Source organism: Triticum aestivum, chromosome 2B (assembly GCF_018294505.1).
Source record: "Triticum aestivum cultivar Chinese Spring chromosome 2B, IWGSC CS RefSeq v2.1, whole genome shotgun sequence".
Lineage (NCBI taxonomy): Eukaryota > Viridiplantae > Streptophyta > Magnoliopsida > Poales > Poaceae > Triticum > Triticum aestivum.
In genome coordinates, this window is record NC_057798.1 from 706210218 (window position 1) to 706228170 (window position 17953).

The 17953-nt window shown below is 46.7% G+C and overlaps 1 protein-coding gene across 1 annotated transcript; it reads left to right on the forward strand.

Annotated features, from left to right (window-relative positions):
• Nucleotides 1-15865: 15865 nt before the first annotated feature.
• On the forward strand, nt 15866-17595 carry LOC123042223 (cyclin-P1-1). The gene is made up of 2 exons (XM_044464721.1): nt 15866-16359; nt 17108-17595. The coding sequence occupies exons 1-2, from the start codon at nt 15977-15979 to the stop codon at nt 17457-17459; spliced, it is 735 nt and encodes a 244-aa protein (XP_044320656.1). The 5' UTR covers nt 15866-15976; the 3' UTR covers nt 17460-17595.
• Nucleotides 17596-17953: the final 358 nt, after the last annotated feature.

A 17953-nucleotide genomic window follows, 5' to 3' on the forward strand; every position in this document is an offset into this window, starting at 1 on the left:
GATTAAATAATAATCCAAATGCAATAATTCCAACTCCTAAATTCTTGTAATAATCCCACCTATTTATTAGTGCAGTTTTCACTCTTATCAAACCAACTTTTCTTTACTGTTCAAATTTAAATTTGAATTTGAGCATTTATGCCTGTCATTTAAAATTCCTAGCACCGTTTCCATGCCTCCAAATCCAAAACTAGGAATTTTCCCCTTCTTAGTTGTCATCCCAGTATTTCTGGTTTTTCTGTTTTATTATTGCCTTATTTTCCCGTCATTTCTTTTGCGACGAATAGATCCCGTATTTGATGAAGTAGTTGGATAAGAAGGAGAAGGACTTGAAGACTTTCAAGACTAAGGCAAGCAGCCCTTTGACCATGTCTAAGAAATCTTTTTTATGCATGTCATATAGCACCATATTGTTGTTGCAACGGAATCATGATGAGGTGGTAACCACTTTGATGGGTTGCCACCATACTTCCTCGTTGATACTTGCATTGTGCATGACCCTACCTTCTTATGAGGGTTATGCCGGTGGGAGTAGATAGGATGCTAAAGTAGATGCTACGCAAAAAGGGACGGGTATATACATGGTGAAGGAGACAAAGTATTTTCAAAAGACTTTTTGAAAACCCCGTCGGGTGCCCTTATGCCCGAGGGAGATGATGAGATGGGTAACCATTTGATGACGAAGTGGTGTACCGAGGCAAGTGTGTTGTTTTCGAAAACGGATTAGATTTAAGATTTGTCGACTGTCCCAACCTTATATGCGCAACCACTCTACCCTTGTATGGGAAAGGGCATTATTGATTACCTAGGCCGATACTAGCTTGGAGCCCGCATTACTAGTGACGGGGGAGAGTTGGTGCTCTCTCTCGGGACGGGGTCGTGCCAGGTAGGGCGGCCATGACTGTTTTTACAGGGCACCGGATACACCGTTGCATCCCCTCTCGGATGTTACGATCTCGAGTGAGTCTCGTATGATGTACATCGTGAGGATACGGAACAACGAGTGGACTCCTTGTTAGTGTAGTCTAGGGAAAGATAGTGATCGGGTGCTTACTCCAGGTACTTGAGGTACCGCGGGTCGTGGATGACACGGAAGTTCCCCGGATCTTGTGGGTAAAGTGTGCAACCTCTACAGAGTGTAAAACTATTCGAATAGCCGTGTCCACGGTCAAGGACAGTTGGGTGGTGCTGCTTAGACTATGTCCATATGTTTCTGGGAAACAACACGGTTTGGTAAATGTGTTGATACGATTCGTGAGGAAGTCACGATGAGCTTGATAATGAGTTGTTCATAACTCTTTTCTCGATGTTGATGTCTGTAACCTCCCGATTCTTGTTGCAGACACATTCATGTCCTTGACAAATGATGATCATACTTGCATGAGAAAAACTAGCTTTCCGCAAAAATGCCAAATTAGCAGTAGAGCCTTGCATAATTATTCTGTTATCACTCATGGGTTGCTTGCGAGTACATTCAAAGTACTCATTGGCTTGCCACTGGTTATTTCATTGGCCAGGCATGAAAGAATAGGATGTGATGAAGAACACTTCGGTGACGAACATGCGAGCTAGGACGCTTCCTAGTCAGAATGCCTGTAGGGTTAAGGCAGATGGCATGGGTCCAAGTTATAGACGAAGATTTCCGCTGCAATGTTATACTCAAGACTTGACCATAATGGTCATAATTTATGTAAAATGGTATGTATGGATGTAAGACTCTTGTTATTCAGCTTCTGTGTGTTCAGTGAGGACAGATCTCTGGGGTCACTGTACACGTGCATTCGGTGATCACGACTTATGAGTCGGGGTCCCCACACTCCGGAACCGTTCGTCTTTGCGGTTCTGCACCGGGAGAGGACGAATTAGGTTTTTGGGAAGCGCTCTGCGCGACTGCTCAAATTCGTCATCATGGGTCGTCTTCCGTCCAAATTGGGCGGTGCTACTCATTGTCGTATTCATCGTCGTCAGCAGCAGATCGTCACCAACATCGTCATCAACACCGTCGCACCCACAATAGGTAGCGAATAGTACATCCAACATCATCTGTTCATGTCTACAGCTATTGTATCGTGTTCGCTGCTGTTATGCATGTCTTGCTGTTCTTCTGGTTTACCAGATTGTTGCATGCTAGTATCTCTTCTAGTCATGAATTATTTACTGAGATTAATCATGAACTTCCCTAATTTTCCAATAGAGGCTGCCACAGTCCCGCGCCGCCTTGCGCTCGTCGTCCTGATCGCTCCACTGCATGGCATTTCTCGAGCTTCCAGCCTTTGAGTCATGTGCTCGAGGCCGCGGCATCAATGGGTGGCGGGCGCGCTTGCTCAGAGGCGCACCCCCATGGCTCCACCTGCCCCGATGTGGCCCCCATGGCCATGGGTGGATCAGAAGGCCGTCGATCTTCCCTACTTTGAGAAAATGGTGTGGAGAGGAGCGAGAAATTACTCACCGGACTTGGCTAAGCCTGACAGTGGAGGAGACAAAACGCAGCAAAGGGGATCAGGGAGGCTAACCCTATATGCCCCTGGCACTGTTCATATAGTGCGCGATGGGGTGCTTATCCGGTGCGTCAGATATTTTTATCCGGACCGAGCCGATATGCAGTGGCTCTTTAGGCAAAAAAAAGCCTAAAACCATATATCGGCCAGAATTTTCCGGGCCAGGGGTGTTTTAGGGGATCTGCTAGAGACGCTCTAAGATCACCGCTGATTAACAACGCGGGTGCAAACGAGGGTGTGGTTGCTGGGACCGGAGTTGGGGAGCTTAATTTGGGGGAACGGCTGGAGGCGCCTCATCTTAGCCGGGTGGTGAGGCGGTGCGTGACAGCGCCCTCCCACTAGCCACGGGTAGTGAGAGCCGGTGGTTCGGCCGGCGGTGTAGGGGTAGGGGAGGAAGTGTAATTTTGGGAAGTAGGGTGTTTTGGCGACCGGGCTCGATAAGATTTGAACTTTTTGGTTTCAAAAAAATCTAAAAAATAAGCGTGTATATGAGGGTGAAATGTATACGTGAGTAAAAATTTAAGATAAAATACCTTGAATTGCGACCCGTATGAAAAAAAACAAATTTATGAACTCTGGGGATGAAATATATCATGTGCTGAAAAGCCATGGATTTGTTTTTTTTTTCTTCTGCACAGCTATTTCAATGTATTGCATCATGAAAATTTACGCAGATGTGCATTATGCCTCCATGTATGTCTGTAGTTTTTTTTTTCAGATTTCTTTAAAACATAAAAATATGAATTTTGATGAATGTTTTTTTTCAAAGATGGCCTCCAAAAACAATTTTCGGTGTTTGGACAAGTATTTCCTAGGTACTCGCTAATTTGTCTGTTTGGTTTGGGGTCCACGCGATTGATCGACTACACTAGACAGCTAACTTGTAGCCTTTCCCCTCCATTACCCCAATCTGTATCAGAAAGAAGGAAACAAAGAACTTTTATCAACCCGGTCATATAGCTAGGTAGTAGCTGGGCATATTTCCTCCTTTCCATCCAACTACAACGGCCCATACACTACACCACTTTACTTTATTGTACACTAGGTGCCAACTGAGCATACATGGAAAGTTGGAAACTACAAGGATGTGTATAGTCACATCATTGCCGAGATAAAGGATGCAGCTCGTGTGGAGGGACACATCATCTTTCGTCACGAGAGGGAGGCTCGGATAGGGAGGCTAATAGAGAACCTCCCAATCATTGTTCAGTCAGACTCCTCGGAAGCCCTTTGGTATATGATCATCATTACTGAGATTATAATTTTAATGGTGGATAGGAAGTTTATTCCATAGAAAATTACTAGAGATCAAAATAGCACCGGCGGCTTAGTAGTGGTCGTTCGGTGCTCCCTGGAATTTGGTATAACTTTTATTATGTTTGAAATTCTTTGTACTTTCTATGAACTTTTATAGTAGATCTGATCCTTTTTAGAAAAAAAAAAGAGCGCACCAAGACCATCATGTATTGAGAATCTTTTGCCTCTTGACTGTATCTCTATGATATTAAAATAAAACTCCTTTTACCAGGCAAAAAATAGAGAAGCTCATAATTTTGTTTGTGCTATGCGATGATACCCTAACAAATTAACCAAATTAGATAATCCATGTCCGTCTTTCTTCTTCTTTCCAGACTAGCAAACCTCGTTAGCTATCTAGCTTAGAGTGTCTCTAGCAGATCCCCTAAAAAGCCCCCGGCCCGAAAAATTCCGGTCGATATGCGGTTTTGAGAGTTTTTTTCCGCCTAAACAACCACCGCATATCGGTCCGACCCGGATAAAAATATCCGGCGGACCGGATAAGGACCCCCCCTTCCACTATATGAATGGTACCGAGGGGCCATATAGGGTTAGCCTCCCCGATTCTGTCACTGCATTTCATCTCCTTCGCTGCTTGCCTTAGCTAAGTCAGGCGAGCAATTCTCGCTCCACTCCGCAACATTTTCTCAAAGTCCGGCAGATCGATGGCCTTCGGATCCGGCCCTGGCCGTGGGGGCCACATCAGGGTGGGTGAGAGCCATGGGGTTGTATCTCTGAGCAAGTGTGCCCGCCACCCGTTGCTGCCGCAGACTCACGTGCATGACACAGAGCCTGGAAGCTCGAGAAACACCATGCAGGCACGGGACCTTGGCCGCCTCTCCCGGAGCAATGGGGGGTTGCGCGGCGGCTGGGATATGCTCGACAAGCACATCACGCCACATGTAGTGTGGACCCGCGAGACCATTGCGGCCCTTCTGGAGGCCAAGAAAGCGACAATAACCGAGGAACTAGATGATATGCGCCTCTGGGGAAGCCCGGGAGGAGCACATGCTCGCGTGGGCGTAGCGCACCTCCGTCGTGCAGTTCCACCTCAACATCGAGGACACCCCGCATCGCAACGAGTTCGATCCATGAAGCCTATGGTTTAGGGTTTCATTTATGTAGGGTTTGGTTTGTAATTTCTATGAACTCTATTTGTTGTTCGTCTCCGTTTGTGAACTATGTTTGATGAACTGCTGCGTGATGTCACTAAACAAATTCTCATGAGAAGTAATTTTTTTTTTGAATTATCCAATACCATGTAGTGTGGACCCGTAAAACCAGTTTCGAGTGATTTCAGGGATCCGCTAAGGCCTTATTCGGTTGCGTGCGAATCCGAGTGGATTGAAGGGGTTTGAGGGGGATTTAAACCTCTTGTAAGTCAAAATACAAATCAATCCTTGCCAATCCCCTTCAATCCTCTTGGGGAGAGGATTAACCGAACAAGCCCTAAAGATGCTTATATTTCCCCTCGCTTCCTTTCCTTCTGCATGCATGCAGCTACAATTTTTGCTTTTACTACTATAACTGGTTAATCCATCAATCTTCTGCATGCATCGACCATGCACACAGTGCACCCGTATTAAGCTCGATCACATGCATCGATCACATGCGCGCATGTGTTCTCTTGAAATCTAACAGTTCAGTTCAGGTGCCCGCTAGCTACCTAGGCTATATGTTTCATATTGGAAATAAGGTCGGAAGATGTCCAGTTTTGACATCAAAATCCGCGATGCATATATCACTACAACTACTTTTTTCATTCACAAGAACTAGGCTCCGTAGAAAGGGAAGCTTGTGGTGCATCGAGGCTAGACACAGCTTGCATTGGGGCCCGATTGTAAGTGGGTGGCCCATTTGTGAATGGTTGTCGGGCCCAAGTGTAGGTATGAGTGACGTGTATATGTCCCTTTGCATCTCACGTGACGCTAGTACTTTGTTACCTGCTGGGAGCATAGTCATTTGCCTCTGTGGTCGACCTTGTGTGTTTGAATTTCCGCTAGCACACATGTCATATGTAACTAACACTGTATTTTCCGTCACATCTAAATTATGCCTCCAACAAAAGTGAAGGACAGCACCATTGCAAGAAAAAACACCAAGCCCAGTAATAGCTAAAGCCCACAACTCAGTGGCAGAGTGGCTAGACATGATAAGACCATCCAGTGCGGCGAAGCGCATGATAGCTTATAGCGATTGATCGATGTCGACTATAGCACTCAATACTTAAGCTACTCCTAGCTCATGTTGCCGACATGTGATAGGTAGAAAGATGTTAGGGCGGGATTTATGTGTTCTTAAATCGATCTCACACGTAGAGAGAGAGGAAGAAATAGAACTACTATATGAATGCCGGACACTTTGATCAATTCATATTTAATTGATTACTTTTGTTCTCGAATTGTGGTTGTTTTCAGAGATTTTTAAAACAGAAAAAAAATGAGTTGGTTGTGGACTGAAGCTCCGGCAAGCTAGAGCGATATCTTCACTTCTTTTTGATAAATGATCCCATATATTAATATCGAGAAGATATCAATTACATCATGCTTATGCATCAACATGACTTAAGAGCTAACATCAAGGATGCACACAACTAAATGATTACATAAGGGGGAGGGGAAAAGTGACCAACAAAACAGCTGCAAGAAACAACAGCAATAACCATCAATGGTGACAACCTTAGATACCATGATAGGTGCTCCAACAATGACATCTCCAGGAATAGAACGACGCACAATTGTCTCTATCGCTGGACCGAACCACTAGCTCCTGATCAAGGATTTTAACCATTAGTTCCCGAGATCTACTGAGAGATTTTCATTGGATTAGAATCCCATCAAAAAGTGAGTGGAAAAATCTACCCGGGGGACAGGATGATTAATGGAGTGCTTTTGGTGAAGAAAGTGCACTTTTGTTGCTGAATATAGAGTTCAGCAAGCCTGGAAAGTAAATATCTGCAAGGGTACTAGGGCACACTTTTGTTGTGGAATAAAGAGTTGAGCAATCTCTCACATGGCCGACGTGATCTCACGATCAGCTCAGGTGGTGCCTACTAGCTAGCTAGCTGGGCCAGATGTTTGTTTCATGCTTGTTGGAAAGAAGCCATCCACTTCAAAGGCCGTAGCTTGATTGGTACGTGCTCTTCTTAATTAACTACTGGTAATAAGGTACCTCCTGCTGCCGACATGTGGTACCTTCGCTTGATAGATGAGGAGTAGTGATTATTCTCTTCCTTGTAGACGAACGTAGAAAGAAGAAGATATTTTTTTTCTTCCGAGAATCGGCAGAAGAACATGTGGAGTTGCTGCACATATTGCGGCCGCAAAGCTGTCTGTCGGAGTTACAAAAGAGAAAGCGGCTCGGCCAGCCCAGCCGAAACCATATTCAAAGCGTAATAGTACGGTTACAACTTTTCAAACTAACTACACCCCTCCTGAATTTCACTGGGGGGCCTCTTCCTCACCCTGTTCCCAATCCCAATACCCCACATTAGTAGTCTAGCATTGCTCTTCAAAGCGGGTGAATGAATTCAATGCCTGGCACACCTTACTGAGGGGTAGGTTCTATTTTAACCACGAAGACAATATCTGGCTTGTAGCGAGTACAGCTTCCACTTGCTAAAGCATTTTCTTCACCCGTAGTAAACTGTGCTGGCCCGTTTCATGTTTTTTCCGGTCGATGGCTACGCTAATTTTTTGTGTTTGATGACTACATTTTCATACACATTGCAAATTTTCGGTATATAACAGAATTTTTTATACACATTTAGCATTTTAAAGTATATGATTAACATTTTTGATACACGGTCAACATACTTTTGAAATTATGTTTTTATTTTCAATATCTTTACGCAAATTATGCGTTTTTCGTATACATTAGGAACATTTTCTGTTCCTATTTAACATTTTTTAAATACACGATCAACATTGTTTCATACACATAGTATTGTTTTATATATGATAAACATTTTTTCTATACACTTGATACTTTTCAAATGCTTGATTAACATTTTGCAAATACTTGATTAACATTTTTCAAATGCTAGATTAACATTTTTAGATATAAGTTCATGTTTTCCATACACATTGTATATTTTTTGTATACATCAAAGATATTTTCTATATACACATTTAATATTTTTTAAAATGTTTTCATAATATTAAAAAAATACAATGTAAGTGTTTTCTGTAATATGTATATTTATAAAATCTGTAAGTATAAACAAAAAAATAAAAGCAAAAAAAAAGACCAAAGAAAAGAGTGGAAAAATACAGAAAGAAACGTGTATGGCTCTCCCGCGCGCTGGACCGGCCATCTAGGGACACGCCTGAAGCGAGCCAATGACCTGTCTTGCTTGAAGCTAGGCATAATTGCGCCCCTATTTAAGGCTTGTTTGTGCCGACCATCCCCCTCAACACGAGGGAGCTGACCGGCCAATTAATGCTAGGAACTGTAGCGGTTCAGTGGGGGAACGGTATGTATCACCTGTTGGGCATTTCCTATATGGCGCTTGTTGCGCCGGTTAAAAGCTTCATCGCAGACGGGTGCACACCTTCCCACCTCTATTGATGTTGCATGGGCGGTCCATTTTTCTGTCAAATTTGGTGCGACTACGACATCTGAACGCTTGTGCCCACTTAATTAGTTTTTTCATTTTATTATTTCACCAGTTCGCAACCGATTTCTTCTTCTTTTTCTCGATTTATTTTTTCTAGGCTGGTTATATTCGGTTTTTTCTTTCCCTTTCTATTTCTTTTATGTTTCATTCTCTTTTTATGCATTCTTTTCATTTTTCCATGTCTTTACTTTTTAATTTTCTTTTTCCAAAAATGCATGAAACTTTTCAAAATCGATGGTATTTTTTGATAATTGATGATTTTTTTTCAAATTTATGATTTTGTTTTTTGCAAATTGATGATCCTTTTTGCAAATTCGATGAATATTTTTCTAATATTTGATGAACTTTTCTCAAGTTTGTGAATTGTTTTTCAATATTGATTAAGTGTTACAAAAATCGATGGACTTTTTTACAATTCATGTTTTTTAACTATGATTTTTATAAATTTTTAATAAACTTTTTTGAAATCAGTGAACTTATTTTCAACATCAATGATAGTTTTTTGAAGTCTGTAGTCATTTTATAATTTGCTATTTTTTCGGAAACTCGGGTTCCCCCACCCCCAAGTTGTGATTTTTTTTCGAAATTTGTTATTTTTTATATTTGAGAAATTTCTTTCAAATTTGTGAAATTTTTTGAATTCATTTTTTTTCTAAGGATTTTTTGTTTTTTCTTGCGTTCTATTTGAAAGTGAATGGTTAACTGGTCAATCATCGACCATCTAACCGCTGCCTGATGAAGCGGCTGCGATGGGACCAGCCTCTATTGGGCCAAGCCCAGGAACCTTCACGTGAGCGCCACATAGCATAACATGCACTAAAGCCTCAAAAAAACTAAGGCTCTATTCGGTTTGCAGGAACTATGCAGGAATTTTTGCAGGCTTGCTTTCCTCTGGAAAAATAAATTGTGATGCGTTTGGTTCAAAGGATCGCTCATTGCTGGTTTCATAGGAAAGTGTACCTGCCCTGTACTTTTCACGGGAATCAGAAAATCCATTGGAACTCAATGTTTGGGCGGAAGCCCGATGCAGGGTGTCAGCTAGGCGAATAAAAAATATCTTTACACGCATGTGAATCAACCTAGACTCAGTGTAGCTCGCATGTTCCTTTGCTTCTACTACTTCGCGCCGAATACAGGAAAATTCTGCGTTCCTTTATTTCGCATTTCAAAGTTTCCACTAGTCAAGCAAATCATATTCCTACAAAGTTTTCTATTCCATTGTTTTCCATCCCTGCACTCCGAACGCGCCCTAATCAGGCGCTAAAGGCACCGTTTAGGACCTCCCGGTGTGTTCACTGTGTCAAATTGTTGACATTTCGCACAAAGACAAGAGCATCGAGCGAGAAAATGGGCCAGCCCATTCCACAGCTACGAAGAGCTTTATCACTCCAGTTTTGGGATCCTTCTGCAAGTTTCCTTATCGGTTTTAGTTTTTCTGGCTGTTTAGTTTTCAGGTTTTCTTTTCTTTCTATTTTTCTATTTCATGTTTTCACATTTAATTTTTAAATAAATTGGATTTAAATATTTGTTTAAAATTTTCGGATATCTTTTTTAATGTTTGAAATTTTAAAACAATCCCATTTTAAAATATTCTTCAGAATTCAGTAAATATTCTAGTTTTCAAATTTTGTTCATAAATCAAAAGTGCTCATACTTTTGAAAAATGTCTGAAGATTTTCATAAAATGTTCAGAAACGTTTCCTTTATTTCAAAAATGATCGGGAGTTTTAGAAAACATTCACATTTTTTAAACTTGTTCAAAATTTAACAAATTTTATTTTTCAATTTTGTTGAGAAATTAAAAAATTGTTTTTTCAAATTAGTTTTGGGGATTGCAAAAAATGTTCAAAAGAAAAACAAATTCACTAAGGTACAAAAACGATATACAACGCAAAATAAACTTCGCCAAAGTGCCGCGCGCTACACCTGCTAATGGGTTGTCCCAGTCCACTTCCCTAGGAGGTCACAACTGGAGGATGTACTCCCGTTGCTACTATTGGGCTTGCCCAAGTATCTCCCGGAAGGTTAGTTCGTTGTTTTTGTTCTATTTTGCAAGAAATATTACGAATAGCCCTTTGCAGCTCGGTCGAGCATACCTGGCAGCAAGATTTTTTCCATAGTTTAGCTTTCTAGACTTTTACTTTTCAAGAATTTTTTTTGGTTTTTGTTTAAAACCTAGAAATATTTTTGGTGAAAACATGAACATGTTTTGAAAGGTTTGTGAATTTTATTTATTTTTAAAAAGTGATCTTAAAAAAATTAGGAAAAACATGATTTTTAAAATTTACTAAAAACAATAAAACATGAACATATTTAGATTTTTGTTCGAACAATTTTGAAAGAAAAATGAAAACCAACAAAAGAGAAATGAAAAACAGAACGTAGAAACTTGAAAAAAAACCTTCTAGAAGGTTCCCAAAGCCGATAAATAATTTGAGCAACCTTCCTAAAACTATTATGCATATAGTAAGCCAAGATAGCTAAATGGCTCGGCGCAAATTGCATCGGTCCTTAGCTGCCAATATGTTTGTGCGGCAATTTGCAATAAGGAGCTTCAAATTGAGAACACTCGGTTGAGGCCTTGTTTGGTTGCATCCTCTCCTTAGAGAATTGGAGATGACTAGAGGGGATTTGAGTGGTTTAATTCCCTGTCAACCAAACAGGCCCTGTGTGATTAATGTCGCCAAGATGAACCCTTCGTCCTTCGTCCTCTCAAGAAGCCCACGGGAAGCCCCCTAGTGGGTTGTCCTTATCGGAGCGGTAGCCATCATCCAAGTTTGACATGCTCATGACCCAAAGGAACCGCTAGCAGCTCGCTTCCAAGTTACAACCGGTTGGGGAGCTCGCCGTCTATTCTACAGTCAGTGCACTGCCACATTTGAAGAAGATATACACCTCAGAAGAATCAACAGAACAAGAAACGAAAGCAAGACAAAATGCGTGCACGATTGTCACACGATAGGTAAAATACGAAAGCCTTCAATTCGCGGCCACACATTTCTACAATGTAACGATAGAACCGCACCATCGTGGCAAACTGATTAGATATTACAAAAGAAGTTCATTACTGCTCGACTTAGCACAAGTGACATGGACGAGGATAGCATCTTTTTTCCCCAAAGGAGAGTTTACTCGACCTCATGTGCACAGTTAAAAACAATGATAACATCTAGCTTAAAGATTGTAATAATTCAGAAAGAAATAGATTGGTCTAACTTAAAACTGCATCATCATAGATGTATGTGCAGATATGCGCAAAATAAATCTCGCGATTAGATGACAGCAGGAGCCGAGGGTACCGAAGGTATACCCAAGCGTCAACTGCTTCCTCAATCTCTAACTTGTTTGTGTTAATCGAACGTCTCAAGTGTCAAGTTGAGGGAGGGGGGGGGGGGGGTATCAGTTGTAGTACCCAGCAAAGATTTATAAGCCTGCAACTACAGGCCGTGATCTTGTTTGGTTTGGCCTAGTATAGTCCAATCTATGCTCACCATTATGATTATTTCCAATAAAATTATTTTTTTAAGTCGGGCAAAACTAACTTGACTCAACCATTGTGGTCCTTATCCCTCCATTGTGGTTGCCTTCCCTCACTGCATTGCATCCATCAAGCAAAAAATAAGAAGATAACCTTCCATCCATCCATATCTCACTGACGATGATATTACAAACAATCTCTTACCGACCGCTTTCTCAGCCTCTCCCCTTCTAGTGACGGGTCTTGCATCTACAAGATGCAGTCGGTGTTGGGCACCACACTTCCCCCCTCTTTATTCAGTGACGCCATCCTCACCTCCAGCTCTTGCTCCCACCATCTCAAACCTCGTCCCCACTACTGCTCTTGGCACCACCACCTCTTCACCCCTCGTCCTCTTCCTAACTCCCTCCCCTTAAATACATGCCTTACACAACTAACATCCGCCCTTGGTCGCCTCTGCCAGACTCTTCGCCAGCACGACATACATTGCTCGATCACCAGCCTTCTTGAATCGAAGTAGCAATCCACATGATGTGGTGTGCCGAAGAGATCATGCATTCCAAAGCAGGGCCTAACATTCTACCACAAATTGGAGGAACAAAAATAAACCATTACTTGAACATTGCATTGGCCACTCTAACGAAACATCTTGTTACCAAGTCGAGTGTTCTACTCTGCCGATGAGATCATGTGCTCATATGCAGTTTGGACCCCCCCCCCCCTCGTGCAATTGTGTTGCCTATGTATACTACACTGATGCTAGGCTGTGGGCTAATCCTGATGCCGGGTTGTACAATTGTGCTGCCCATGTCTACTACATCGATGCCGGGTTGTGGGTGATGCCAGGTTGTACAATTGTGCTGCCTGTGTCTTATGTAGAGAAGCTCAAGTCGATAGTGATCATCTCTTTCTTTCGGGAAATCTGAAAAAAAAGAGGAACAGGAGGGTCTTCAGCGATGAGCGCCCATTCAAGAGCTATGCCGGTCGCAACATTGTTGTGGATATCCTCCTCTAGCGTTGGCGTCGCTCATGCTCGATCTTCAAGTCCAATCTTGAAGCTTGGGTGCAAATTTTCGTACCGTCGCTATAGCTGCCACACAAATGTTACACTTCCTCCACTTTTACATGTTTGCGGTGCTTTCGGTTGTTACGCCCGATTTGTTTCAGAACCTTTCGAGGACTTTAGAGAGTTTTTTTTGCAGGGGCTTTAGAGAGGTTTTCAACCCTGGTGTACCAGTGCAACTGAACTTTTGTTGTGGGTTTAATTTGTTTTTGAATTTGTGTGACATGGTAAATCTATGTTGTGTATAACTCAGAATTTTTAAAAGGTCTTCGAGCTTTTGGTGTGTGCCGGCTGCTGCCTTAAGGGCATCTCCAGCCGTTCGGACCCCCGGGGCGCCTAAATAGAGCGGCCTGGGGGCGTGCCGGCGCTAGTTCGGCCTCTGGGGGCGACCTAGCTCCCAGTCACGCCCCCACGCGCCGGTCCCAGGATGCGGAAAATTTAAACTTAGTTGTTCCCGCTCTCAAAAGACGCCGCAAATCTGGCGATCGGACGTAGTCTGGCGTTACAAAAAACAGAGAGCCGCCGCCGCAAGTTCGCGTGCGCAACGATTCACTCGGCGGGGTCGGCTCCAGGCGTTGGCGGAGTCGGCGTGCGCGGGCTCATCGGTGTCGGAGCTGCTTCGGTGTTGTGCTGCGTCGGCGCGGCTTCGGCGCTGCTGGGCGGCGATGTAGAGGCGTCGTTCGGCCTTGGCGTCCGTGTGGTCGTGGGCGTCGTCGGCGTCGTCGGCGTTGCCGTCGGCAGCTCGTTCAGGATGAGGCCGCGCTGCACCAGGTACCACGCCTTGAGCTTCTCGTCGTTGCTCTGGAGCATGTCCGCCCCGCTCATCAGAAAAGCCATGTCGGTGTTCCTCTTCTTCGCGGCGACGTTCGTCCGGAGCAGGCCGAGCTTGATGGCGTTGCTCTTCATTAGCGACGACCACCGCGCCTCGGTCTTCTCTTCGCGTAGGACGGCCCGAGCCTGGGCGTTGGCGAGGCAATGCTCGATGGACTCCTGCACTCGCGCGGTTGCCGCGTCGGCGCTTTTCCCCTTCTTTGCCAATTTGTGACCGTCCGACCGCCCCTCTGACGCGCCCGGAGTCGTCACGTCCGGCTTGTATGTCTCCTTGGCCTTGTCGAGGGCACGTCGGACTTCCGCCCACTTCTCGCACTTGTCGATGCGCTTGTAGACGTGGAGGTGCTCGAAGTCGGCGTCTTGGTTGTCGCCCCGATACATGGCGAACATACGCAGCAGCTGCGCGGAGGGACGAACAGTTGGCGGGCGGCGGGCGTAGGGGACGAAGATATGCGGGCGAACGGCGTGCGTACCTGATCCTCAACGCTGGCGCCGCTCTCCGGGCGAGCCGCGACCTCCTCGACGATTCCATGCCATTTGTTGCACGCCAACTGGATACGCCCCCAATGGTTCGCTATCGCCTTGGAGCCGCGCTGCATGTAGACGCCTTTGAAGTAAGGGTCGACGAGCTTTCGCTCGTCGAACTCGGCCTTGATGCGGTCTCAGTACGTCTCCAAGCTCTGGTTCGCGCCGGTGGTCGGGTCGAGGCAGACGACTTTCCATGCTTCGGCGAGGCATTCCTCCTCCTTGGACGCCCACTTGATGCGCGGTTCGCCGGACCTAGCCGCCCGCTTCTTCTTCTTCTGGCGCCCCTTCGTCGGAACAGGAGCCGGCTCCTCCTCCTCCTCCTCCTCCTCGGGTCCCTGCGCGTCGTCGCCATAGACGTAGCCGAGCTCGGCCTCCATGTCGCCGCTGAGGTCCACTACCTCGTCCTGGGTGGCGAACCCGGGAGACGCGGCGGCCGCGGTCGATCCTGTCGCGATGATGTCTTCCATGTCAGCTCCCGTGTCGTCGGCGTCGCCGAGGTGCGAGAAGGGTAGCGGTCCGCGGTAGAGATGGGGCGTCGGTGTGGACGCGTAGGCGGCGGGCGGTGAGTAGTTGTATGGAGGGTACTGCACACCGACGAAGGCGGGCGAGGGCGTGCGCGTAGCGGGGTGACCATGAGGGAAGGTCATGTTTGGGTTGAACCCACCGTGCGCGTCGCCGTCGGCGTAGCCGGGCGACGATGAACCCCATGGAGATCCGGCGCCTTACTGTCCCCAAGGCGCGTACTGGGCGTGGCTGACGACGGGTGGATTCATCCCCGCCTGGTCGGCCGATTAGGAAGACGCCGCCGCGCGCGCCGCGTTGTCGCGGATCTTCTTGGCTATGGCCTTGTTCCGCCTGTCGATGGTGACTGCTTCGCGCCGCTGAACTTCCACCCTCCACTCGGCGTTCGACAGGCCCGGTGGCTTCGATGGCGGCGCCCTCGGCTTCCTCTGCTTCGGCTGGGCCACAGCGCCAGCCGCGATTGCCGCCGCGCGCGGCATGACGTACTTCTTCGGCGGCATGGCGTGCTTCTTCGTGGCGAGCGGGAGGGGGTTTGGCGGGAGAAAGGAAGAGAATGGCGGGAGGAAGGCGAGCGAGCGGGAGAGATGCGAGGGAAAAGCATCAAGAAACGGCGGAACAAGGCCCTCGGGTCGCCTCCAGGGTGGGCCCACGCGCCTTTTTCGCTTGTGCCGGCTCCCCAAGCCCCTCCCCAGGGCGCCGGGTTCGGCCTGGGTCCGCCGACACCAGTTTTGGCCCGAGCCGACGAAAAACGAGCTTCTGGAAGCGCGACTGGGGCCTTTTTTTTGGCTCCGGCGCGGTAAAATCGTCTGAGGAGGGCCTGTTGGGGGCGCGGCTGGAGATGCCCTAACCCAGCCAGTGGTGGGGAGCAAGAGAACTTGTAAGACATGCCTAAAAAGGAAAGGGAAAGAAATGAAGGATTTTCTCCGGTCGGGATCGAATCGAAACGGGAAAGAATTGTCTCGCGCGCGACCCCACCATATCCGCTCCACCCAGCTTTGGGAGGCCGACATCGTGAGAAAGCTGCACCAGTCAGCCGCGCCCACACCCGCGGCTAAACCACCGCCAAGCGAACCGGCAGCCGGCAGACGCCCCCACCCACCCAGCACGAGACAGCCGAGAGCACCGTGCGACGAGCCGACAACATGGGCGACGTGGCCGTGGCAGCGGGCGGGCTCTCCTCCCCGCCGACCCCTCCGCCGCCAGAACTGAGCATGGTGGCGCGCGCCGTGGAGCGGCTCGTGGCGCGAAACGACGCGCTGCTGCTGCTGGACGCGGAGCAGGGCGGCGCCGAGGGGATCACCGGGATGGCGGCGTTCGAGGGCACGGGGCCGCCGCGGATCGGCGTGGCGCAGTACCTGGAGCGGGTGCATCGCTACGCGGCGCTGGAGCCCGAGTGCTACGTGGTGGCCTATGCGTACGTCGACCGGGCCGCGCACCGCCGCCCGGCGGCCGCCGTTGCGTCCAAGAACGTGCACCGGCTGCTCCTCGCCTGCCTCCTCGTCGCCTCCAAGGTCCTCGACGACTTGTAAGTTTTCTTTCTCTTCTTCCTTCCATGCTACTCGACGACCAAAGCAAGAACAGAGTAGGAATTCTATCACCATTGCTGTCAAACTAGACAAGAACAGCCAAAGAAGCATAACCATCACGTACTAATGATGTACTACTAGCTACTAAGATAGTGCCGTACGACCGAGGGGCAGAGCTAGGGATCCAGACCAACCATGACCACAACAAACTTTGGAGAAACATTGCCACAGCTAGTTTTGGAAAAACATGGCCACGATAAATAGATCAAAATCTAGAGACGGCAATGGAGAATACTAGTGGTACTTTGTATGGCAGTGAGACACTTTCATTCAAGTGGAAGAAAGGGAAAGGGCGTGTACGATTTTGCCTGTGCTCGATCAGTTAATCCTTGTCACATCAGTCGGTTAGGTGTTACCACACACTCAAGAATAACGACTGGTAGGTGTAGTACGTACACTGCCTATGTGTGTAGCGCTCCATGCATGATCCATCCGTATTTAATTATGTCGTCGTCAAACAAAAGTTTAGACTTTTCAAAGTACAGTACATGACAGGTACCTGCATACATAAAGAACGTCTTGATCAGATAGATCGCGGAGATATACGGCGTGATTGTTGCGACGTTGATCAGGATGAATTACATTTTGCTCGGCGTTTTTTTACATACGCATGTTCCATGGTGAAAATCAATAAGTGTAAGTAAACTGATTAGCTGAACCCTGTGTTGGATGTTGACACGCGTGCAGCCACCACGACAACGCCTTCTTCGCGCGCGTGGGCGGCGTGAGCAACGCGGAGATGAACAAGCTGGAGCTGGAGCTCCTCGGCGTGCTCGACTTCGAGGTCATGCTCAGCCGCCGCCTCTACGACCTCTACCGCGCGCACCTCCACAAGCAGCAGGCCGACGACCGCCACGACACGTCCAACAAGCCGGATCAAGAGCCCTCAAGGGTCGACGGCGACGAGGAGGACCACGATGATGACCGGATCACGCGGCTGCCTGAAGGCGTCTTGCGGTACGACTGGAGCCAGCAGGCGCCGGCGGCGAACGGCGGGCGGCGGCACTCGTCGTCGCAGGCACCGTCGCGGTACTCCTAGCTAGCTTCTGGGCTAGGCCACGTACAGCGATCGATGTGCACATTAACTAACTGTGTACGTACTGCTCGGATTCGATGTGTATGGACGTTGAATGGAATGCACTAAGACTGGAGTTAAATCCGGTACCGTGTTTTCAGAGTCCCCGGTGTTTTTTTTTTGGATAGAAAAGGGTTTTATTCCTCGATAATAGTATTACAGTCAGCTAAAATAAGACTAGAGATACTGCCTGAAACTTGGGGCAACCAACATGCGGTGCTACCTGCAAAACGACCAATATTAGCTAGAACTAGAGACTCGCGCGTTAGTTCTTCACTCGTGAAATTAACCTTTCTATATTTATAGATTATTGTGGTCAGTTGTTTTGTTTTGATTTTATCTGTGTTGGCTTTGTGTTTTAGTTTTTTATTGGTGATGTTGTTTTGTTCGTATATCGTGTTGGGTTGGTGTTGGAGTATTTTTTTCAAAAGAAGAGAGAAGTTATTTTATGCGTATTT

Bases quoted from the DNA above. Each gene is read 5' to 3' on its own strand.
- LOC123042223 (XM_044464721.1), top strand. From the start codon at position 15,977: ATGGGCGACGTGGCCGTGGCAGCGGGCGGGCTCTCCTCCCCGCCGACC. The intron at 16,360-17,107 runs GTAAGTTTTCTT...ACACGCGTGCAG, and splicing joins TCCAAGGTCCTCGACGACTT to CCACCACGACAACGCCTTCT.